General features: G+C 48.2%; 1 protein-coding gene across 12 annotated transcripts in view; it reads left to right on the top strand.

Moving 5' to 3' along the window:
- The window catches only part of LOC146871964 (KAT8 regulatory NSL complex subunit 1-like), a 1874485-nt gene that overhangs the window by 861136 nt on the left and 987164 nt on the right, over positions 1 to 26185 (top strand). For all 12 annotated transcript variants that reach the window (XM_085652540.1, XM_085652525.1, XM_085652531.1 and 9 more), the window contains exon 7: positions 11322 to 11487. In XM_085652540.1, coding sequence (XP_085508666.1) covers positions 11322 to 11487 — 166 coding nt within the window. The remainder of the gene's footprint in view (positions 1 to 11321; positions 11488 to 26185) is intronic.

Genomic DNA, 26185 nt, shown 5'->3' with positions numbered 1-26185 from the left:
GGAGGACAGTCCTCCACCCGAACCTGTCTAGCCTCCACCTCCTTGCGTGGAGTTTGAGCGGTGACAGTTGCCAGCTTTTGACCTTCCTCCCGAAGTCTGTAATGTCATCTTGGCAGCCAGGCGTCCCTCCACTAAAACTGTATACGCCTTTAGATGGAACAAATTTGTGGCATGGTGCACAGCAAAGGCTGTGGATCCCCTTTCTGCCCCTCTTTCAGAGGTTCTCCTCTTCATTCTTTCTTTGGCCATTTCGGCCTTTCTTCACCTTACTGAGCTGGCTTCTCTTTTCAAGTCCCGTATTGTAAATAGATTTCTTAGGGGCATTATTCACCTCTTTCCTCCTATTTCTTTTGTAATGCCCCAGTGGGACTTGAATCTGGCCTTCACCTTATTGACGGATTTTCTGGTTGCCACCACCCTTGCTCGCAGGGTGAGTGCGCTTCAGGCTCTTTCTTCTAAACCTCCTTTCCTTGCTGTTCATCCGGACAAGGTTGTCCTTCGAACTAGACCTTCTTTTCTTCCCAAAGTGGTTACCTCTTTCCGCATAGGACAGACTATCATTTTGCCCACCTTTTTCCCGCCCTCACATCCTTCTAAAGAGGAGAGGCTCCACCGTCTGGATCCAAAACATGCGCTATCATTTTGTCTGGATTGCAAATTCCGGATGGATGATCAGCTCTTTGTTGGCTATGTGGGCACCAAGAAAGGTAGTGCCGTGCAAAAACGAACCATCTCTCGATGGGTTGTTCTTTGCATTAAAATTTGTTATTCCTTGGTGAAAAACTACCCTCCTGTAGGGTTGCACGCCCATTCCACCAGGGCGACAGCAGACGCTACTTCTTTGGAGCGTGGTGTCCCCCTCAATAACATCTGCCGGGCAGCCACGTGGGCATCATAGCACATGTTCATTAAACACTAATGCCTGGATAGCCAAGTCCCGAGAGACGGCTTTCTTGGCCGTTCAGTTCTCCAGGACATTCTGGTGTGAATTTGGTTCGCAGACCCACCTCTGGCGTTGGAATTGCTGGGGTATCTATTGTCAGGTAAGGACTCTATAACTAATAGTCTCTTTCAGATGAACAAGTTACTTACCTTAGGTAACGATATCTCTGTAAGAGACGTACATTAGTTATAGATTCCTTAGTGCCCCACCTATCCTCGCGGCTCTGCGAACTGACTTCTAGAGTAGGTGAATCCCTTTCAGGGCCCGAGTTTTTTGCACCAGTGGTCAGTGTCTTGCATGGCTCTGTGTTTCTGGCTAACAACAAACGCGTAGTCGACCGACGCCACCTACCGGCGCCCAGGAGTACTGCTGAAGAAAAATTCTCCGGATCCAGTCTGACATATGGGGGTAATTCTGAGGTAAGGAATCTATATCTTACAGATATATTGTTACCGAAGGCAAGTAACTTATTCTTTAAGGTATTCATTGATGCCAAGTAAAGACCTTGATGCAAAATATGGACTGAAGACCAAAAGGAAAGCTGTCGTATTCCATAAATGAAGAACTTCCCTATGTAATGGTACCAATAGGGTTGGAAACTGAGAGGGCCTTAATGTTGTACACCTCACCACGGGATAGAGGCTAAGGAGCATTGTCCGCTTTAGAAGGAGCTCTTTTTGTTGCGGTATTGGTTTGTAGGAGTTTTTGTCAGGAAGCGTGCATGAGTATTAACGTTCCACTTGGAGGAGTAACAAGGGAGGACTGTCTTTTGAAGTATACCTTTTTAATTGTGCTGCACACTAAACGATCCTTCTTTATGGATAGGCACTTCTATAGGAGGAAGTGGGTATGATGAACCATTGTGATCCACACTCCAATCAATCCATGTTACCGTATCAGTGTACCTGTTTTCGCCGAGGTAAAAGAGTTATGCAACAAGCTGCAAAAGCCTTTCCTTCTGGCACTGCACCTGGGTCCTGCCAAGTTGTCCGTTCAAGCTAGCCGGAAAGGACCAGGCTATGAAGAAGACCCTCTGGACTTAAGAGAGCATTCTTAAGACTGAATGGAAGTCCATTGTCCACTCCAATCGAAATGAAACCACGCATCTAAGGGCCAGCCAGGAGTAGTTGAGACCAGCTGTCTCAAAGTTTTGAATACATTGAGTGGGACAAGGGGAGATGAGTAGGCTTAATGCTCCTCCAATTATCTTGGATGAACATCTATCCCTTACTGACCGTTGTGGGCAAACGCTGACACTCCTTGGAAGGTTATGCTTAAAATAGGAGCTAGACAGTTTGCCACGAGGGGACACCAAACATTCCTATAGAAGGTGGAGCATTGACCTTATGCTACATACTTGAGAACTAGCAGATCTCCAGATGGCTCTAAATTACAGTAGAGTAGTGCTAACTTTAACATTCTACTTACTGTATTAAAAGAAAAGCTGTATCCACATTATGGTTGGCTCCTCTTTGCAGTGCTGATCTACTGACTGCACTTTTTTTCCATAATGATTAAAAAATTGATCAGCCCAAAGAGTAGGATTTGAAAAAAAATAGGTTTAAGGCAGTCATAGGAAGCTGGCTCTGTATATACTATACCAAAATGAGGTATAGTGTGCAGAATCCAGTGGAACCTCAGAGGAAGGCAGAGGTAAAAGTAGATAGCACCTTACTCTCTATTTGTTGTAGTGTGGGCGAGCAGTTAGGCTTTAGAAGAGGGTAATTGTAAGCATTTGTTGCACACGCTCAGGCAAGAAATGTCACACACTCAAAGATTGAACTTAGACCAGTTTGTTTGTATCACAAATATTATTGTTATTTTATGTTCGAGGCATATGAGCTGCAGATTACACACTATGCATAAATCGCCATCTGGTGTTGGGCCCGGATGTTTGCACTTGTTTTTGTCTTGGAAAGTCTTTGGAAGTCACAAGGTAGGTGACTCCTCCTTTGGATCATAGTGCGCATGCGCATCGGCTCCATCCTCAGATTGTTTTTTTCTGCCATCAGGCTCGAATGTGTTCTCGCGCTTCAGTTCGTAAACGTTAACGGTTTTCTCTTTCGACGCGCAATCCTTCCCTTCTCGACGGTACTGTTTTTGATCGTGTTTTCCCAATCCACGCGACCCTTTAACTTCGAAGTCTTCGATTCCAGTCGTTGACGTAGGCCTTCGGGCCTACCTGGGCCTCATCTCCGGCTCATGGAAAGGACGCCATTCACAAAGTGTCCTCGATGTGGGTCGAAGTTTCCCCACACCGACCTGCATGAGGTATGCAACCTCTGCCTCTCACCGGAGCATGAGGCCAGAGACTGTCCAGCTTGCGCCTCCTTCTGCTCAAAGACTACGATCCGGGACCAATGAGCTAGAAGAACAATGGCTCGCTCGTCATCTTCAATCCCCGACGACATATTCCAAGAAGGCGTCGATGTTCCAGAGCAAGGTCGGGTCGAAGAAGGCATCATCAGCGCCTCCGAAGCGGATGACGTCGAGGACATCATTCCAGCGCAGAGGGCCGTGAGTAGAGACGTCGACCCTGACCCAAACCCCCCCTCGACTCTATCAAAAAAGGCTTTGGTACCACCTTCACCTTCGGGCCCAGGTGCACAACGAGAGACTGCTTCCCATGCCCCGCCTTCGGGCCCGGTAAAGAACCCTGCTAAGCCTTTAGGTGACTCGGGCTCGAGTCAGCCTACTCTCGGTGCCGAAAAACATACGCAGGCACCGAAAAAGATGACGTCCTCTTCCTCATCCACGCCGACCGCTGCTTCGACATCTAAGCACTCTGCGTCGAAGGCTAGCACCGGTTCCTCGGCACCGACAACACCCTCAGAGCCGACCAAAAAACGACCACCAAAGGGCCCCGACTCCCATTCTTCGAAGCCAAAGACCTCAGAACCGAAAAAACAACAGGTTCCATCAGACAAACTGCACGGTTCGAAACCTAGAACCGCTACAGAGTCGCCGCCGAAAAAGCTTACGGCACCGAAGCTGTCGACTCCGAAGATCTGCCTCCCACAGAAGAACTGTTTCGTCCAGATCCTACCCAAAAGACTTTTTTGAATTATCCTAAGACTGGCCACTTAATGCTTAGCATCAAGAAAATACCCCTAGATAAGCCTGCACCGGCTCCACCACCGAAAAAGAGACTTTGCTACCTCTCCATTAAGGATCCCTTCTCCTCTTCCTCCTCCTCCTCCTCCACCACACCGCTCCCCTACTCCATCACCTACTCCAGTAGATGACGATGACAACTCAGATGATGCAGGGGGAGGTGCGGACGATCATCCCCTAGGGGACCCTACCCCTACTGGCTCCCCAGACCCCTGGGATGATTATAGTGTCCCCAGACGTCCCTTACACCCCACAGGATGAGATCTATCCCTCCAGGCCTTCCCCTCCAGAGGACAATATCGGCTTCAACCAGCTCCTTCACAGAGCTGCCCAGTACCACGGGGTTGCCCTTCATACCGACCCAGTGGAGGAAGATTTTCTCATGGACACTTTTGACACCACACAAAGGTCCACCTCAATTTTAGCCATGCTTAAAGGGGTCATTAAGCATGCACCAGAGATCTTTAAAGACCCAGTCAGGGCTTGAGTCATTAACCTGAGAATAGAAAAAAAGTATAAGGCTGCTCCTACTGATCCAGCATACCTTAAAGGCCCGCACCTCTAGACTCCTTGGTAGTCTCTAATGCAAGGAACACAGCCAATTCCCAAACAGGTGACGCACCACCACCAGATAAGTAATCTAAACTCCTGGACGCCTCTGGCAAACGAACAGCGTCACAGGCAGCAAACATATGGCGCATTGCTAATACCCAAGCGCTGTTAGTCAGGTATGACAGGGCACATTATGATGAACTTGAGTCCATAATGCAGCACCTCCCTGACAGGTATAAAAACAGGGCCAATGAACTCATACAGGAAGGTAAAACCATCACTAACACCTCCATCCGTTGTGCCTTAGATGTGCCAGATACCGCCTCAAGGGCAATAAACACCAGTGTCCTTTTGCGGAGGCATGCCTGGTTACGCATCTCAGATTTTAAACCTGAAGTCCAGAGTTCCATACTCAATCAGCCATTCGATGAGCAACACCTATTTGGCCCTAATGTTGGCGTATCACTTGAGAAAATGAAAAAGGATACAGACACAGCCAAATCTATGGGAGCCTTGCAGTCGCAAGCTCCCAGATGGTCCTTTCGTCGCTCATCCTTCAGAAGCACTCACAGAGGCTACTCCTCTGATAGCCCCTCCACTTCTTACAAGGCTCCCACCCAATCCACCTTTACTAGAGGTTACCAAAGGGGTGGTTACAGGGGGAACAGCAGCAAAGGCAGAGGCAAAAACACCTCCCGCTTTGCCTCCACCCCCACCCCCACCCCATGACTTCCCTCCACTTCCCCCAGATCATTCCATTCCAGTCGGGGGAAGACTCAACCAATTTCTCCCTGCCTGGGCAAACATCACTTCAGACAGGTGGGTGCAACAGATAATTCAATCAGGCCATTGTCTCGAACTAACATCTACCCCCCAAACATACCACCCAAACAGCGTCCAATGTCATAAGAACATCTGTTACTGCTAAAGCAGGAGGTAATCTCCCTCCTCCAAAAAAGTGCAATAGAACGAGTTCCCCTGCACCAACAAAACAAGGGAGTTTACTCCCTCTATTTTCTCATGCCAAAAAAGGACGTCTCTCTAAGGCCTATTTTAGACCTCAGACCCCTAAATCTATACATACACTCAGACCATTTCCACATGGTCACACTTCAGCAGGTCCTTCCTCTGCTTTCACAGGGCGACTTCCTTGCTACCCTAGACCTCAAGGATGCCTATTTCCACATTCCCATTCACAGCGCTCACAGAAAATATCTGATTCGTAGTGGACGGTCAGCACTATCAATTCAATGTACTCCCATTCGGAGTCACCACAGCGCCAAGAGTGTTTACCAAGTGCCTAGGTGTGGTGGCAGCACACATAAGACGACAACACATCCACATCTTTCCATATCTAGACGACTGGCTCATAAAAGCCAGCTCATACAATCAGTGTGTACAACACACTCGCGCCACTATTCAACAACTTCACGACCCGGGGTTCACAATAAACCATGCCAAGTCCCATCTGCAACCGTCCCACACGCAACAATACCTCGATGCCACAATAAACACCTCAAGGCCACTAGCCTATCCCAGTCCCGCCAGGATCGCAAGCATACAAGCTCTTCTCACCAAATTTCAACCGCAACACTCTTCCAGCTCGAGTGTTCATGCAACTCATAGGGTTGATGGTCTCTTACATATTCATAGTGCTCTCATGCAAGACTCCAGATGCGTCCTCTCCAAGAGTGCTTAGCATGTCAATGGAACCAGGCTCAAGGTCAGCTAACAGATCTGGTGTTGGTAGACAGTCGTACACATTGCTCTCTGCAGTGGTGGAACACCAAGAACCTTTCCAAAGGGCGACCGTTCCTAGAGCCGATTCCTCAAATAGTTATGACGGCGGACACATTGCTCTCCGGCAGGGCAGCTCACCTACTACATCACACCATGCAGGGCAGGTGGACACCTCAACAAAAGTTACTCCACATCAACCACCTGGAGTTACTAGCCATATTCCTAGCCTTAAAAGCATTTCAAAAACACATATCAGGCAAAGCTGTCTTAGTCCGCACGGACAACATGACAGCCATGTATTATATACAAAACAAGGCGGGACACACACTCTGCAGCTCGCACAGAGCATATGGAGGTGGGCTATACCTCAGAACATTTTTCTCCTAGCCCAACATGTCCCAGGAGTCCAAAACACAAGAGCTGATCTGTTGAGCCGTCAAAAACAACAACTCCACGAGTGGGAACTTCATCCGCAAGTTCTTCAACCTTTCTTTCAGATGTGGGGGCAACCACAGATAGACCTCTTCGCCACCCAAGAAAACTCCAAATGCCCAAACTTCGCCGCCAGGTATCCTCACCCATTGTCCAAAGGCAATGCGATATGGATGAATTGGGCAGGCAGATTTGCGTACGCTTTTCCGCCCCTCCCATTCATTCCACTAGTGGTGCGCAAACTACTGCAACACTCCTTAACGCTCATCCTAGTTGCTCCAACTTGGGCCAGACAACCGTGGTACACCACATTGCTGGAACTCTCCGTAGTTCCGCGCCAAAAATTACACCTCTCCACGCCTCTTAACCCAGAACCATGGAGAGATCCAACACCCTGACCTAGCTTAGCTCAACCTAGCGATCTGGCTCCTGAAGTCCTAGAATTCGGTTACCTTAACCTTCCTCCTGACTGTATGAACGTCATCAAAGAAGCTAGACGGCCTACCACTAGAGCAAGCTATGCAGCCAAGTGGAAACCATTTGTAATATATTGTCAGAACAACAACACTGATCCCCCTAGATGTGTCTATCCAACACATCGTAGGCTACTTACTTCACCTCCAAAGATGCAACTTAGCCTACATGTTTATCAGACTGCATCTTGCTGCCATAGCAGCATATCTACAAAATAGACATCTATCACTTTTCAGAGTACCTGCCATAAAGGCTTTTATGGAGGGACTCAAAAGAATAATTCCCCTCAGAGTACCACCTTCACCTGTGTGGAATTTAAACATCATTCTCACAAGACTAATGGGACCTCCATTTGAACCTCTACATAAATGTGAGCTACAATTCTTAACATGGAAAACTGCTTTTCTAGTAGCCATTACTTTTCTACGGAGAGTTAGCGAACTACAAGCACTAACTATCCAGGAACCCTTTCTGCAGATGCATTATAGGATTGTTCTCCGAACTAATCCTAAAGTCCTCCCTAAAGTCATTTCTCCCTTCCACCTCAATCAATCTGTAGAGCTGCCTGTTTTCTTCTCGCAGCTACAAACAGTCGCAGAACAAGCTCTTCACACCTTAGATGTCAAAAGAGCACTGCTGTACTACATAGAAAGAACACAACCTTTTCGTAAGACCAAACAACTATTCGTGTCGTTCACACCACCACACAAAGGCAACCCCATATCAAAATCTGGGATAGCTAGGTGGATTGTCAAATGCATACAAATTTTCTACCACAAAGCAAAACATACATTATCTGTTCCTCCTAAAGCCCACTCTACACGAAAGATAGGTGCTTCAATGGCATTTTTAGGGATTATTCCCTTAGACGATATCTGCAGAGCAGCTACATGGTCTACACCGCAAACATTCACAAAACACTATTGTGTCGATGTGCAAACTAAACTACAAGCTAGTGTCGGCCAGGCTGTACTCCGAACACGATTTCAAACTACTGCAACAGATACTGGTGGTCGCCGCAAGTAGGGGATATTGCTATACAATCTATGCATAGTGTGTAATCTGCAGCTCATATGCCTCGAACGGATTATGCTACTTACCAGTATGCATCTGTTCTTGGCATGTAGAGCTGCATATCTACACACGCCCACCCGCCTCCACGGCTAACTTTATCTGTTCCAGTAATATCTTACTTAGATACAGCATACATGGGCATCTTTCCTGTTTCTTACATAGCTCCATCATTTCCCTATTGGCGAAAAACAATCTGAGGATGGAGCCCATGCCCATGCGCACTATGATCCAAAGGAGGAGTCACCTACCTCGTGACTTCCAAAGACTTTCCAAGACAAAAGCAAGTGCAAACATCCGGGCCCAAAACCAGATGGCAATCTATGCATAGTGTGTAGATCTGCAGCTCTACATTCCAAGAACAGATGCATACTGGTAATTAGCATGTTCCTTCTAGATCCATGCCAGGCCTGGTGCAGGTAAGTGAAATAATACTTTGCAAAATCTAATGCAGTGATTTACAGTTGAATGCAGGTTCAAATGCAGTTGGTTGAATTACAGGTAAGTCAACAGTTCGAAATAACTTTTAAGTTACTTTACAGATTACTGTGCACGTTACTTTTTAGATTACTTTTTAAATTACTTTTGCTAATCGGTGATAGGTCTAGATATCACACTGAGACATTTCCTAGACAACTGGTAAGTAATTCACTTTACTTTTAGTACATTTGCAGTTTTTCAATTTTTCATACAAAACAACTCCACACTTGAAAGAATTTTCAAGGAAAAGCAGTCAATGCAATCCTATGGAAGGAAATGAAGTTAACGGTTTGCAGGTAAGTACTTATTTGTGGGAGTTGATATTCTGGGGTTGCAACCGGGGTTCCTCCAGGGTCAAAGATGCACTCTCAGAACACCCTCAGTGGCACTAGGGCGGCTGGGTGCCGAGTAGTATGACCCAATGTTATCCAATGGGGGACCGATTGGTGGCTGCTCACGATCAGGCCCACAAGGTTGGACGAGCAAAGCTCTTGGTGTTAGGCTCAGGGCTAAGGGGGATCCGAGTTAGCACCGAAAGTGCACCTGCTGGTGCAGGGGCGGCTGGTGCAGGGTGCTGTTTTGGCGTTAGGCGCCTTGTGTTAAATGGGGTTTGCTGGTTTTGGATTTTGGTTGCAGGCTTGGTCCAGGAAGATTTCCGGGAGGAACCAGCTGCTGGGCAGGTAAGTTGGAGGGCGCAGGGCGGCTGGATGCAGAGGGTGTCTTTTGAGGTCGGATTTCACCTTACTGGGCAAAATGCGTTTTGGGGGGGTTACCGTGCAGAGGCTGCAGGTGACGTCTGGGAGCTCTGGAGGTGTCACCCATGGTGGACTCGGACTCTGGAGCGCTAAGGGACCTTACTGGGACCAGTGGGTCCCTCAGACTCAGGCCGTAGGCGTCTGGTACAGTGGGGTTTCTTTGTCCTCAGCAGTCTTGGAGTCTTTCTTGGCTGTTTCTTTTGAACAGATCTGCTGTTCTCAAGAGATCCGGTCTTTGTTAAAGGCAGTCAGTCCTCCCAGGGTTCTGGGGGTTGCTGTCTGCAGGGCAAGGTGACTTTTGGCGCAGTATCTCTGAAAACTGCAGACGGGCTGGGCCCAAGTCAGTTTTTCTCTGCAGTCTCCTCTGATGGGTGTCTTCTTTTGTCCTTCTGCGTAGGTTGTGGGAATCAGTCTTCTTGGTTCATGGCGGCCTTCTAAATACTGTATTTAGGGGGAGTTTTAGGGGTCTCGAGGTCAGTAGCCAATGGGCTACTGACCTTAAGGTGACTACACTTTTGATGTGTTCACCCCACGTGGGAGAGTGTGGCACAATCCCTAATCTGGATTGGCGAGTGCTTGCCATCTGCAAGATGACGGGCACTAAAGAGTGGGCTTCGCCTCCCCCACCTGAAGGGTGGGGATGGCAGAAGTGTGCTCACCTTCTGACCTGCCCTAACTTTCCCGCCTGTCTACCCACCGAAAAGGAGACGACGGAAAGGGGGCTTGCTCCTGAAAGCACAAGAGGCTGGGCAAGGCCTTTAAAGCTCCTCTGCCACAGATTGCTGTTCGTGACCTGGGGGTACTCCGCCAAGTAAAGGCTTTGTTTCTGGTCTCCGGGAGCGATGGCTCCCAACCCAAAGGTCCAGAAACATGTCTGGTGGTGGCAGGCTGGTGTTTACCAGTCAGGGAACACACCAGAGGCTGGTCGGTTTTCAGGGGGCATCTCTAAGATGCCCTCGGAGTTCATTTTTCATTAAATCCCACACTGGCATCAGTGTAGGTTTAATGTGCTGAGAAGTTTTATACAAAACTTCCCAGTTTTAGTGAAGCCATTATGGTGCTGTGGAGTTTTTAATGGCAATCTCCAAGCACCATATATTCTTAATGACATTACTGCACTTACAATGTCTAAGAATTGGTCTAGACACTGTAGGGGTACAGGGCTCATGCACCTGTACCCTCATTACTAATTTAGTGCACCCAACTATAGGGGTGGCTGACCTATGCCAGGGCAGTGGGTTGTAGGCATGACACACAGGGATGTATGCCATGTATACTCTTCACTTTGTTCTGCACCAAGACACGCAGCCTGCAATGTGCGTGTGTGTGTGTGTGTACGTGTACGTGTACGTACAAGGCATCTAAGGGTTGTCCAATAAGTACTGCTGCCCTTAGAGGCCTCCCCCGGCTACAGGTCCCTTGGTACCCGTGGTACCTTTTACCAGGGACTGATATGAGCAGAGAAGTGCCAATTGGGGGTTAAAAGTGTAGTTTTGGGTAAAAACACTGGGAACCTGATTGGCAGGGACCCGGGGCACATCCAGTCGACGTTCATCAGTAGTCTGGCAAAAAGTCGGGGGTTACTGCAGTAGAAACCCAACTTCCTACAGATGTAATAAGGGGGAAGATCACTCTTCGTTAGGTATTGCTTGGAAAGAATCGGTTACAGCAAACTGTTTGGATTGATACATTTTTAGCAGCCTAGCAACTTCTTCATAGATTAAACTTTCACAATTCTATCCCTTTTTCCCATTTTGTAGGTGCAGCGTGCTGGTATGACAAGGAGTAGCTGTGATGTAAACCCAGCATGTGCTCTTTGTGGTTGTCGAAGTTCTGTGTCACCAGAAATCATTTACGAGGCTCCGCTTTGTGAACGTCTTGCCCAGCTTGATTCCTGCGTCCACCCTGTTTTATCATTCCCAGATGGTAAGAAACTTGCTTAAGCATTCATGAACATTGCGACAGAATGTCTTGACCAGTTGAGTTGTATCATTATGGAGATGTTTTCTAGCAAATAATAAAGAATGATTCCATGCATCAGGCCCAATCTGTCTATTTTAAAAACCAAGTAAGGATGAGTTATGAGTTTGATGAAACGGGGTATGTTACAGGGCCTGTAGTTGGGTCCATTTATATGTAGAGCATCACTAGTTAAATGTGATGAACAAGTGAAAAGAATGGTCTGGTAAGTCTAAAAAGAAAAAAGTTGGAGACAAGAGTGAACAAGATGTAGACTGAGACCCTGAAGGAAGGATGCTTTGAAAAAAAGTGTAATAGAAGAAGCTTCCCCATAGATTTGAGCTTTGAAGTTATATTCCATTAGTATTTATGTAGCACTTGACTGCTCTCAAAGCTCTTTCTAGATTGTTAGGTAGCTATTTTGTATGTATATTGCATACAGAGCTTCATAGACTTAATGAGGTCATATAGCATTTGGATTTGCTTCGGGTTCCTGGACACCCTTTGAGTGTATGGTTAAAAGGGTACTGTTCGTAGTTTGTCGTAAATGAGTGGAGTTATGTACAGTGCACAAGGTGTGATAGGGTAGATAAGCAGGGAACATTAGACACAGCTGCACGTGCAAGTACACATCTTTATGGCGGGTGTTAAAAATGCAAGCGGGTGCTGATGTGATCAAACAAGTTAGATGCTATTTGTAAACTATCAAAAAGCTACCATTGCTATATGGTCCTACATTGGGGGTTTAAGGTCTGACATTGAGGCCATCAGGTGGAAGTTTAATGAATCTAGCAAAAAGTGACATTACCCAGAACTGTTGGAGACTAAGCTGCCTGGAAGTGTCATATGGAGTCAATTGGTAGTGTAACGATCCTAGATTATGGCAATAGTATGATATATTGTGCTATCAGCCTGAAAATCTTCAGGCTTTAGGGTGAGTTGACTATGATAGGAAAACACAAGTTTTTATTTCATTTCTGAATTAAGTGGTTTCCAATTGTCCTTTCGTCTGTGAGTTAGGGTGTTCCACAATTTGCACCAGACAGTGCTCATATCCACATGGGTTCCCTATGGGGGGAATGGTTAACAGCAATGCCACACTTGGTGTAGGGTTTCTAGCTTAGATGTAGAGCCTAAATTGGACTGTAGAAATACAATTAGTAGAAAAAATAATTATTTAACGAACAGTGAGTGAGTGTTCTGAAAGAGACTTGTGAAAGGTATCCAGTCAAGAGAGAGTATTCACAAAGTTCTAATGGGTCTTTAATGTTTTCTACTGTGAGGTATTTTGCAATGTCTTAATTTGTATGCATACAGGTTTTGCTTTTCTAGAACAAAATGGTAGTCTGAACATATTTATTATCAGTCTCACTGTACTTGCTAAATGCAGGAATATTACTGTGCTAGTGCAGATCCTTCATCTTATGAATTGTCCTTGCAGGCTTCATACTGGTCTGCAAAACACCAGAAAGCTCTCCAGCACTGTCAGGTGATTCCACGCAGATGCTGCCATGATTTTACCTTCAAACATAACACCAGAGTATTTTGCAAGTCAACTGGTGCTGCTGCAGTTTGTTTTTCTAAGTCTCCAGAGCACTCTGTCTCAAAGTGCCTAGCTCATAGTTCACCTCCAAAAGCTTCTGGGTTAAAATGTTTTAGCAGATGTTGCACAATGTCCTTTCTAACCCCAATAACATCTGCATTTGGTGTTTGAGATTGGAACAAAATGCCATGGGCTGTGATTCCTGTGCCTCCATGACCTATAAAGGTAACCAGAGGATAAGGTGACCTAACTTTGTTTTGGGCAAAGCCTGCAGACACAAGAGTTATTTCCCTCAACTCCATCAAAGTCACCTGCCAAGGAAAGACCTGGTTTGAGGCATATGAGCTGCAGAATTCACACTTTGTGCCTAGATCGCCATCTGGTGTTGGGCTTGGATGCTTGCACCTTGTTGTGGTCTTGGAAGAAGTAGTTTGTAGTCACGAGATAGGTGACTCCTCCCTTGTACAATCGTGCGCATGGGCATCAACTCCATCCTCAGATTGTTTTTTTCCGCCATCGGGTTCGGATGTAACTTCAGCGGTTCGGTACGGTTATCTATCCTTTTTTGACGCGCAAACCATCACAATCTCTACGGTATTGCTTTCGTTCGCATGCCTTTCAACGCTCTAGCTCAAATACTCTATTCCGGTTGTTGACGCGGACTGCTGGGCCTATCGACGCCTTTCGGGCCTATGGCTAATGGAAAGGACTCCATCAAAAAAATGCCCCCAGTGTGGAGCTAAATTCCCACACAGCGACCAACACAAGGTCTGCAACCTCGGTCTCTCGCCCAAGCACGAGGAGAAAACTTGCCAAGCCTGCGCCTCCTTCCAGTCCAAGAAGACTATTCATGATTGCCGGACCTGACGACACGTTATGGCGCAACAGGCTGCACCGGTGCCAGAAGACACCTTCCATGAAGGCCCCGAATTTCCAGAAGCAGAGGAGTTGGAGGATCTCAACATCGTTTCTGAGGCAGAATACTCTGACGACCACATCACTCCAGGTCAACAATTAAGAACTGCCCCTGCCCGACCCCACCCGAAAAAAAGAAGGTTCCGGTCAATACTTCGCCTGCAGACCCCAGTCACAACCGACAGAAAGCTTCAGAAGCCCCGCCCCCGGCTCCGAACACAAAAGAAAAGCCTTCCAGCGAGTCGGGACAGAGTTAGCCGCATGTAAGCGTCCCACAAACATCATCGGCACCGAAGTCTGGAGCATATCCTTCTCCAGCAGTCTCCAAAAAGGCCTTCACACTGAAAGACCACAAGTCCGCGAATCCGAAACCAAAACACTCGGAACCGAAAAAGATTTCAGACTCGAGACCAAAGCCGATGGATCCAAAACCCCTTTCCAAGGCTCCAGAGCAGAAATCTAAATCCCGCTCGGGACCGAAAAAATCGGCGCCGAAAGCGACTATCGAAGAGGAAGAACTATTTCGGTCGGATCCCATATCGATCTGAAACAAAAAACTCTCCAAGTAGACCCTAAGACAGGCCATATTGTCAGCGTTCCACGCAAGAAGAGGAAATTGGACACCCCACACATCCCTGAGGTGCCTGTGAGGAAAAGAGACTGCAACTTCACCCTTATGACCCTCTTCTCCCGTTCTTCCTACTAAACCTTCCTCTCCTCAAAATCTCCCATACTTCCTCCATATTCACCTCCACCACAGGATGATGATGATTTAGGGGGTGGGGGAGACAACTATGACCCTTTTACTGACCCTGACACACGGGATGACTATGATGACCCAGTAGATCCTCCAGACCTTCCTGATGCATACTCAACAAAGCCATCTCCCCCAGATGACTATATTGGCTTTAGTCAGCTCATTGATGGGGCTGCCCAGTACCATGGTGTTCAAATACATTCGGACCCCACAGAGGAAGACTTCCTAATAGACACTTTTGCACAGTAACAAAAGACAGTACAAACTTTACCCATGTTAAGACGTCATTAAACATGCCCCAGGGATATTTAAAAACCCTGTAAGGGCTAGAATTCTCAATCCTCGGGTTTGATCAAAAATATAAACCCGCCCCTAATGATCCCACCTACATTAAGGGCCAACTTCCCTTATACTCCCTGGTAGTGACCAATGCAAGAAAGCGTGCCAACTCTGACCTCTGGTGATGCTCCACCTCCATACAAAGAGACTAAATTACTAGACGCTTTGGGCAAACGAGTTGCCGCCCAGGCAGCTAATCACTGGAGGATAGCTGATGCGCAGGCATTACTCGCCAGGTACAATAGGGCTCATTACGACGAGCTTGAATCCCTAATGCAGCATTTGCCTGACCAATATAAAGCCAAAGCTAATGATTTGATCCAGGAGGGCAAATTAATAAATGCATCAATTAAGTGTGCCCTCGATGCAGCAGACACCGCATCTAGATCCATCAGCAATAGTGTGTTACTAAGAAGACATCCCTGCGCATTAGTGGGTTCAGACAAGAAGTGCAGACTACTATCCTCAATCAGCCGTTCAATCACAAACAACTTTTTGGCCCAGCTGTGGCTACAGCTTTAGAAAAAAATGAAAAAGGATACGGAGACTGCCAAATCCATGGGAGCATTACAGTCTCCATCTACACGAGGCTCGTTTCGACGCTCCTCTTATAGAGGATCATCCAAAAACATCAGTACAGACACTGCTTCTTCCTCCTATAAAAGACCCACGCAAACGTCTCCCAACAAGGTATATTTTAGAGATGGGTACAGGAGAAATAACAAAGGTAGAGGCCGAAGCAACAACAACACCCGCGCCTCTCCCACTAATAAACAGTGACTTCCCTCCACTCCCTCCAGACCATTCCACTCCGGTCGGAGGGAGACTCTCACAGTTCCTACCTGTCTGGAATTCCATCACTACAGATAAGTGGGTAAGGCACATTATCCAGTATGGTTACTGCCTGGAACTTACTGCAACTCCCCCCAACATACCGCCCAAACAACGTTCCATGTCCACGGAACATCTGACGCTCCTGAAACAGGATGTTCTCTCACTACTTCAAAAGCATGCAATAGAACTATTTCCCTTACAGCATCAGGGAACAGGAGTTTACTCCCTGTATTTCCTCATTCCCAAAAAAGACGGTACTCTAATGACCAATACTGGACCTCAGACCTCTCAATCTTTACATACAGTCAGATCATTTTCACATGATCACTCTTCAACAAGTCCTTCCCCTGCTTCAACAAGGCGACTTCCTTGCCACACTAGACCTCAAGGACGCCTACTTCCTTATTCCCATACACCCTGCTCACAGAAAATATCTAAGGTTCACAGTGGATGGCCAACACCATCAGTTCAAAGTTCTGCCATTCGGGGTGACCACGGCACCCAGAGTGTTCACAAAGTGCCTTGCAGTAGTAGCAGCACACTTGCAAAGGCAGCAAATCCATGTATTTCCATACCTCGACGACTGGCTGATTAAAGCCAAGGTGTTCACCACTATTCAGCTGCTACACAACTTGGGTTCACAGTGAATTACGCCAAGTCACACCTTCAACCCTCCTACCTACATCAGTACCTAGGAGCCACAATAGACACTTCAAAAGCTGTAGCATACCCCAATCCAGTCAGGATAGCCAGTATGCAAACCCTCATCACCAAATTTCAGCCCCAACACACTCTTCCAGCCTGGGTGTTTATCCCACTCATAGGAATGATGGCCTCTTGCATTTTCATTGTACCTCACACAAGACTTCAAATGCGCCTTTTGCAGGAATGCTTAGCACGTCAGTGGAATCCGGCTCAAGGTCAACTTACAGATCTGGTGTTGGTGGACAACTGCACACATTGCTCTCTGCAGTGGTGGAACACACAAAACCTTTCCAGAGGGCGGCCGTTCCTAGAGCCAGTTCCACAGATAGTGCAAACAGCGGACGCATCACTCAGGCTGGGGAGCCCATCTCCTAAACCACACAATTCTGGGCAAGTGGCTCACTCAACAAAAACAGCTCCACATCAATCACCTAGAATTACTAGCAATATTTCTAGCTCTAAAGTCATTCCAAGTACATCTCCTCCACAAAACTGTCCTAGTCCGCACTGACAATATGACAGCAATGTATTGCATTACAAAACAAGGAGGAACACACTCGTTGCAGCCGTCTCAACTGGCGCAAAGCATGTGGAGATGGGCCTTTCCACAAAACATATATCTTCTGGCAGAACATCTTCCAGGAGTGAACAATCAGATTGCAGATCTTTTGAGTCATCAGACTCAGCAGTGACATGAATGGGAACTTCATCCGCAAGTTCTGCAACCCTTTTTCCACATGTGGGGCCACCCAGACATTGATCTGTTCGCCGCACATGCAAACGCAAAATGCCCAACCTTCGCCGTCAGGTACCCACACCCGTTGTCCAAGGGCAATCCGATATGGATGAACTGGTCAGGCAGATTTGTGTACACTTTTCCGCCACTCCTACTCATTCCGCTAGTAGTATGCAAGCTCAAGCAACAGTCTCTCAAGATGATCCTAGTTGCTCCCACATGGGCACGGCAACCATGGTTCACAACACTCCTCAAACTCTCAGTAGTTCCACACCAAAAACTACGTCTCTCCCCACCCAGATCCAGTTTAACTGAATCCAGCAAACTGGCTCCTGAAGTCCTAGAGTTATCAAAGAAGCCAGACGCCCTACTACTAGAGCTTGCTATGCAGCCAAATGGAAACGATTCGTCACTTACTGCAATAACAGCAAAATTGATCCGCTGAATGCTTCCATTCAGAACATCATTTGCTGCATCTACAAAAATGTAATCTAGCATACTCATCCATAAGATTACATCTGGCTGCCCTTGCCGCCTACCTACAAAACAGACATTTGTCATTGTTTAGAGTACCTGCTATCAAAGACTTTATGAAAGGCCTTAAAAGGATAATTCTTCCCACACTGTCACCCTCTCCTGTGTGGAATCTAAACATTGTCCTTACTAGGCTCATGGGTCCCCCCTTTGAGCCTTTACACAAATGTGAACTGCAGTTCCTTACATGGAAAGTAGCAATCACCTCTCTCAGAAGAGTAAGTGAGATCCAGGCTTTAACCATACAAGAACCATGCTTACAAATACATTGTAGCAAGGTGGGTTTTAGAACAAATCCTAAATTCCTTCCCAAAGTAATCTCTGCTTTCCATCTTAATCAATCTGTAGAGTTACCAGTGTTTTTTCAAAACCTAGATTCCGTGGCAGAGAGCTCTTCACACACTTGATGTCAAAAGAGCTTTCCTTTATTACATCGACAGGACTAAACCTTTTAGAAAGACAAACCAACTGTTTGTAGCTTTCTCTCCACTTCATAAAGGAAACCCCATCTCCAAAGCTGGAATTGCCAGGCGGATAGTAAAATGCATTCAAATATGCTTCCAGAAGGCAAAACGCACATTAACAATTCCCCCTAGAGCGCACTCAACACGCAAACTAGGGGCTTCCATGGCATTCTTAGGGAACATTCCCCTAGAAGATATTTGAAAAGCAGCGACATGGTCTACTTCACACTCCTTCACCAAACACTATTGTGTAGACGTGCAGGCGAAGCAACAAGCTTCTGTAAGCCAGGCTGACACTTTTACAAACCACTGCAACAAATTCAAGTGATCATCGCTAGGGGAGACACTGCTGTACTGTCTATGCAAAAGTATGAATTCTGCAGCTCATATGCCTCGAACGGTATATGCTACTTACCAGTATGCATCTCTTTCTGGCATGTAGAGCTGCAGGATATCAAACGCCCACCGCCTCCCCGGATCTTGTATCTGTTCCAGTATCATCTTACTTAGATACATTCACATGGACATCTTTTCTGTTTTACAAACTCCATTTCCCATCATGGCGAAAAACAATCTGAGGATGGAGTCGATGCCCATGCGCACTATAGTCCAAGGTCGGAGTCCCCTATCTCGTGACTACAAAAGACTTCTTCCAAGACCACAACAAGGTGCAAGCATCCGAGCCCAACACCAGATGGCGATCTATGCAAAGATATGATATTCTGCAGCGCTACATGCCAAGAACAGATGCATACTGGTAAGTAGCATTTTCCTTAAGCTGTGGGTTGGTCATTTTGCAATGTGATTCATTTCTCACTTCCATTTCAGGGAGCAACATTCTGACTGCTGAACAGCTTTGCTAGCATCCTTTATATCAACCAACAGGGTGGCTTGGAGTCTTCGACCTAATGTTGGAAAGTTTATTTGCAAGTGGATGCAGCAATGAGAAATCGATCTTGTAGTGTCATCTCGCAGGCTTCCCCAGTGTGAGAGCAGGTGCGCTATCCTAACTTTCTATGAGTGGTTCCGTGGTGTAGACCTTCAAGTTTTAGTTGTCTCTGGCCTGCTATATCTAATTACATGGAAGCGGCTTTGTTCAAGTCCTGTTGAAGTTGTTAGGAAATAGAGCAAAGCTGACCCTGCTGCCCCCTGATTGTTCACAGAAGATCAGGTACACGAATCTGTTGGCACTTGCTGTTCAGCCACCTCTCCCGCACAGACTTTACCTGCTCTTGCACAGAACAGTCCGTGGAAGTTGCAGTCATCTCCACAGGCGGGACCCACCTACAAAATGCATGTTTGTGGGTCAATAAGTGATGCAAGACTGGTGTCTTGGCTCCTTTTAAATCTCACCTGTATGTTCTTGTTGTCCCTTGCACAACAGGTTCTGGCAGTGGTTACTAGTAAGGTATTTGGCTGCCCTGTCTACGAACATGCATCTTCCCGTTAAACTTTCCCTCTTTAGATCACCTCTAGTGGTGTGCTTTCTAAAAGGTTTGCTTTACCTGTTTCTTCCCACCCCATTTATTGTTCCTCTGTGATATAATTCTTGTGCTAGCCTTCTTGGTGGCACAATAGTCGTGTTTAGAATCTTAGCTTGAAGACCGTTTTGTTGATTGCATGAAATTCAGCTTGTGGCCCTGTCAGTTTGTTCCCCTTTCATCGATTTTCTACCTGAAAATGTAGTCTTTTGCACCTGCCCAAACTTATGCCACCTGATTATGTCTGCAATTCATAGGGGCCAGTCTGTTACTCTTCCATCTTTCTTCCCCCTTCATCATACAACCAATGAGGGTTGAGCAGTTGCCCAGACAAAACCCCAGATTGGAACTTCATGTTACATTGATTGCCTGCAGAAGGGCAGAGTGAAGGATCATTTCTTTTGGTTCACCAAGTTAAAAGGGGGAGGTGGTGACCAGTCACACTGTGTTTCATTAGTCTATCCAATTTATCAATATCTATCACCACCGTTTCAAGAAAGATAATCTGGAAGGTATTTGTTGCCCATTCCATGCCAGCTGAGACACTGTTGGTGCCTTGGTTACCTGGCACTACTCTATCTCTCCTCCCACTAATAAAGTGAGGAATCTGTAAGAAGATATCCTTATCAGAAAAATAGGTTACTTACCATCTGTGATAATTCTGATGGGTGCAACTTCCTGGTGATTGCTCACTGTTAGTAATATCCCAAAGTATGCAAATGTCTTGGTTGCTATCATTGATGCTCTCAAGTTCCTCCCCACATGCCTTGATGCGGGTGAGGACACAGTTTTAGGATGCCAGTGTACCGGTTGACACCCAGTATACTCCAGTTTCGTGTCAGGAAATGAGGTCACAGTGAGGCTGTATTATGCCACCTGGCAGCTCTGAGGAGTTACTAATAGGAAAAGTTTTCCACACCAGTTTGAAGTCTGGAAGAAAAATTTCCAATGTGAGGATCATGTGGGATGGTTATAAATTCAAAGACAGAAATACAAACCCATTTCTCTAGTGGGGTGCATCTTCCTTCATGACGCCGGAGAATGAAAATGCGCGGAGGATGATGAAACAGATGCTGTTGGAAGCTGGCTCTGTATATACTATACGAAAGTAAGTTTTAGTGTGCTCAGTCGAGTGGATCCCCAGAGGTATAGCAGAGGTTAAAGTAGATAATACCTTACTCTGTTTAGTGGTTGAGCAGTCGGGCTCATCAGAGGGTAGTATCTGTTAGAGGCATCAGACTGGATCCGGATTTTTTTTTACAGCAGCAGGACGGCACCACACAACCCCGCCCTGACTACGTCCACGGACGTGATGTCAGCGAGGTCATACAAGTCCCTCCCAGTGCGCTGACGTCAGTTTCCTTCTTTTCCGCGTGCAACACCGATCCGGAGTAAGCGGTTCCTCTGGCCTGTTTTCAGGCCCCTTTTGACGCCTTCGCGTCTGGAACAGTGTGCGATGCCTTCGGGATTTAAAACGTGTACCTCCTGTTCGCGGCAAATGTCCGCGACGGACCCACACCTTATCTGCATGTGGTGTTTGGGCGAACACCACGACTCAACGGATTGCGACGCCTGCCAACAGCTCAAGCCGAAGTCCCGGCGGGAGCGCCGGATGACGTTACTTTCGGACTCGCCTGTCCCGGTCGGAGTCGTCACGGCCGCTGGCCTCCTCTTCGGCGACAGGTCCTGGAGTCAGTGGGTTCAGTTTGCAGCGTCGGTCGCCGTCTGGTTCCCATGTGCGTCGCTCACCCCTTCCCGGTAAGTCCTGGCGCATGTTGCCGAGGTCCTCGACCTCCCGTCCTTCTGTTATCCGGTGCACTAGTTCCCAGATCTCTCCAGATGTGCGCCCCCGGGAGTCGTCCCTCCACAATCCACCTTTCCCGGGGGTGGGGGTGACTCGGACCCAAATGGCGGCCTATGCCACGGCTTTGCAGGCCTCCCTTGGGTCCCCTCCTCTCCCTGGGGCGTCCTCGGACCCTCCGCTTTGTGCGGGGTCTCCGGTGGGCTCGCCGGTGGGTTCGCCTCCGGTACTGATTGATCCCCTTGTCTCTAAGGATGACTGAGATATGGCGTCCTCAGGGCACGGCACGGCTGGGCCCCCCTCTTCGACCCATAGCACCCCTACTGCGCCGCATAGTCCAGTGGGGCTCCCTGTGGCGTCGCAGGAGGTTGCTGGTGCTCGCTGCTTGGCTCAGTCCTCCTCTGCCTTCCGGACAGCCGGCTTCCTTTTCGGAGGCCGATCCTTACTTCAGAGTCGGAGCCTGTTGTGGTCGAGGCAGGGTCGGCGCTGGTCTGGCGTCGTAGACTTGCCTCCCCAGCTCTGGCACCGTTTCCTCCTTCGAAGACGGAGCCTGTTGAGGTTGAGTCTGTGCCGGACGAGGCCGAGTTGGCACCGACCGAGGACATCCTGGCGCTGCCTCGACGCCGGATCATTGACTCCTCTCCGGGGGTGGGGGGTTCGGCGTCACCCCAACGTCCGGCAACGCCAACTCAGTCATTGCCTCTCTCCCAAATCCCCCCCCTTGAAATTTGTGGCTCCGACGGCTTCTACGCCTCCTCGGGAACCCCATCAGGACCCTCATTTGTCCATGGGGCTTCCTTCATTTGGACATTAGTCTCATCCTCCGTTCATCGGAAGCCCTCCTTTGGGTGGGAGGCTCAGTTTACAACCCTCACCCACAGATGAGTTGTTGTCCCCTCCTCGGAGGGCTACCGAAGCTTGTGCGGCATTTCTAAGAGTTGTCTACATGGCCACCTGCATTCGGAGTATGCAGCCCCCTTCGGTCCCTCTGCCTGTTGACCCTCTGTTGGATATCCTCCTCCACCACGGTTCGGGGAATGTAGAGCCGCTTCTGCCTTTCGAAGCTTCTCTCTATGATACCCTTCTGGGCTCCTGGGCTCGGCCGGCATCGGGTGATCCGGTGGCTCGTTCTATCCTGCACCGCCACCGCCCTGCTCCAAACGATCCAGTTTGCTTATTTGTTCATCCAGACGTTCAGGGGTTGGTTCTGCAAGCTGCTTTTACTTCCTTGCCTCAGCTGCTGCGTCCTCCTTCCCGGGAGTACAGATGGCTGGAGGCGTAGGGTCGTAATATTTTCGTCTCCAGTAGCGCAGCACGTCGATCACTCAATACAGTGTGTCTTGGCTCGGGCTACTTCTGCCCTTTGGGACTCTGCAGAGTCTTCCACATCTGAGGGTGCTCGTGTTGACCTCCTCCGTATTATCCGTGACGGCCGTGATCTTGCGGAATTTACTATCCGCTCCGCCCTGGATGCCTTGGATTCCTTAGGGCGTGCTATGGCTGGTTCGGTTGCACTACACCGCCATGCTTGATTACGGGATGGTGTCTTCTCGGAGAATATCCGGGAACGCCTTGTTGGTCTGCCCTTTGATGGGGTCCTTTTTTTTTTAAGGCCACGCTGATTCGACAGTTAGGCACCTCCCCAATAGTCTGTACTTGGCAGGTCTCACGTTGTCATGTCCTGGGGTGGTTTCCCTTTCATTTAACGTCCTCCTGTCGGACTATGTATTTTTGGGCTGGCAGTGAGCCTACTGTGGCGGTGTTCCACAGGTTGTTCTTTTCTGTCCTCTGACTATGGTTTACCCTAAGTCGTGTTCCCCTGTTCTTTTTTGGGGGTGTGATATACTCCAGGTGGGGTACCTGTATTCTATTGTGTAGCTCCACTGTGCCAGATAGGCGTGGAAGTTCCCTTGGGCTCCCTACGCCTACTGAAGCTGTTTGCTTACCGTTGGACGCTTTATAGAGTTGTGCCTTCTGGCACTGTCTCCTACGCGCCACTGGTCTCGCCTGACTTGAGCCTTCCGTGTGTACTTCATTCTTCTTCTAGGGGTTTTTCTCCTTGTTATATCTCTTTTCAGAGTATTTCAACACGCTTCAAAATGGAGCTGCCTCCTGCCCCAGGTTCATCAGGCGGGTCCTCCTATCGTACCCGCAGTTGCCTAGTCTCGTGGCTGGGCCCCTTTTTGATAGATATATATATATATATATGTATATGTTCGAGACATATGAGCTGCAGATTACACACTTGTGCATAGATCGCCATCTGGTGTTGGGCCCGGATGTTTGCAGTTTGTTTTTCCTCTTGGAAAGTCTTTGGAAGTCACGAGTTCGGTGACTACTCCCTTGGATCGTATTGTGCATGGGCTTCGGCTCAATCCTCAGATAGTTTTTTCCCGCCATCGGGCTCGGATATAATCTTCGCGCTCCAGTTCCGAACAGCTTCCAGTTCGATGATCGACGCGCAATCCTCACCCCAATTCGCGGTATTGTTTCGAACGCGATCTCCCCACTCGACGCGACTTCTCATTGGCACAGACCTTCGGTTCCAGTCGTCGATGGCGGCCTTCGGGCCTACCCAAGCTCCGGTCCTGGCTAATAGAAAGGACTCCATTTAAAAAGTGCCCTTGATGTGGGTCCAAATTCCCTCACACCGATCTCCACGGGGTATGCAATCTCTTACTCTCCCCTGTACACCAGGCTTGAGACTGTCCGGCGTGCAAGTCCTTCCGGTCCAAAAAGACTATTTGAGGCTGAAGAGCCAGAAGAACCATGGCACACTCTTCGACAACGATTCCGGATGACATCTTCGGAGAAGGCGTCGACGCTCCCGAACAGCATCCCTCCCCTCCCCCCCCCCCCCCCCCCCCCCGGCACTGAAAAAGGCTTCGGTCACGCCTTCGCCACTGGGCCTAGGCAAGACCAGAGACACTGCTTCACACACCGCACCTTCGGGCCCAGTAAAGAAGCCAAGTAAGCCATCCAGTGGCTCGGGCTCGAGCCAGCCCACCGTCGGTGCCGATAAGCACTCTTTGGCACCAAAAAAGAAACCGGCCTCCATCTCGACACCGAGCCCCACACCGAAACACTCGGGGTTGAAACCCAGCTCTTCAGTACCGACACCATCTTCGGTACCGACCAAAGCACACAAGGCCACCGACACTTCGAAGCCGAAACCCATCTCGGTGCCTACCAAACACCCGGAGTTTCCTAAGCATGGTTCCAGACAACGAACCGGCACAGAATAACATAAGAAACCAACGGCCCGACACCTTCGGCAACCTCACCTGAACTTTTTACACCGGATTCCTTACAAAAAAATTTATCCAAGGATCCCAAAACTGGACATTTAATGCTCTCTATCAAAAAGAGACAATTGGAGAAACCGGCTCCGCCTTCACCTCCAAAGAGGAAGGACTCTGCTACCTCCCCTTTCAGACTACCTTCCCCACCGCCTCCACCTTCTCCTCCTCATCATTCCCCAACTCCATTTCCGGATGATGATGATCAGGGGGATCATATGACGACATAGGGGATGTACCGTAAGATCTACCTACAGGGGACCCCACCCCCACAGGATCCCCAGACCCATGGGACGAATATAATATCCCTGATGTCCCTAACGTCCCACAGGACGATCTTTACCCTTCCAGACCTTCTCCACCAGAATACTCATTGGGGTTCAAACACCCATTGCAAAGGGCGGCACACTATCACGGGGTAGATCTACATACCGACCCCGTGGAGGAGGATTTCCTCCTCGACACATGCGACACCACACATAGGACCACCTCCATATTGCCTATGCTCAAAGGAGTTATAAAGCATGCGCCAGAGGTCTTTAAGGACCCAGTCAGAGCCAGGGTCATTAACCCGCGCATTGAGAAGAATTATAAATCTGCCCCTACAGATCCCTCCTACATTAGAGGGCCTGCGCCACTAGATTCTCTAGTAGCCTCCACCGCATGTAAAAGGGCCAACTCCCAGGCATCAGGTGAAGCACCACCACCTGACAGAGTCTAAACTCTTGGATGCATCAGGCAAGCAAACTGCATCCCAAGCTGCCAACATATGGCGTATCGCTAATACACAGGCGCTACTCGCCAGATATGACAGGGCCCATTATGACGAATTGGAAGCCATAATGCACCATCTCCCTGATAAATATAAAACTAGGGCCAACAAACTCATTCAGGAGGGCAAAACCATTACGAATACCTCCAAACGTTGTGCCTTCGATGCAGCAGACACAGCCTCTAGGGTTATCAATACTAGTATCCTCCTCCGTCGCCATGCCTGGCTCAGGATATCAGGGTTTAAACCGGAGGTACAAGCTTCCATCTTCAACCATCCCTTTGACCAGGAACATCTGTTTGACCCCAAAGTGGATGACACTCTAGAGAAAATGAAAAAGGACACTGACACGGCAAAATCCATTGGAGCCTTACAATCTCACCCTCCCAGACGCTCCTTTCGCCGCTCTTCCTTTCGGAGCACATCCAGAGGCTACTCCTCAGACACCGCTTCCAATTCATACAAATCCCCTACTCAGTCCACCT

The sequence above is a fragment of the Triturus cristatus genome, chromosome 1_1 (genome assembly GCF_964204655.1).
Source record: "Triturus cristatus chromosome 1_1, aTriCri1.1, whole genome shotgun sequence".
NCBI classification, from domain to species: domain Eukaryota; kingdom Metazoa; phylum Chordata; class Amphibia; order Caudata; family Salamandridae; genus Triturus; species Triturus cristatus.
The sequence above is the reverse complement of the archived record's forward strand: the minus strand, read 5'-3'. Positions and strand labels throughout refer to the sequence as shown.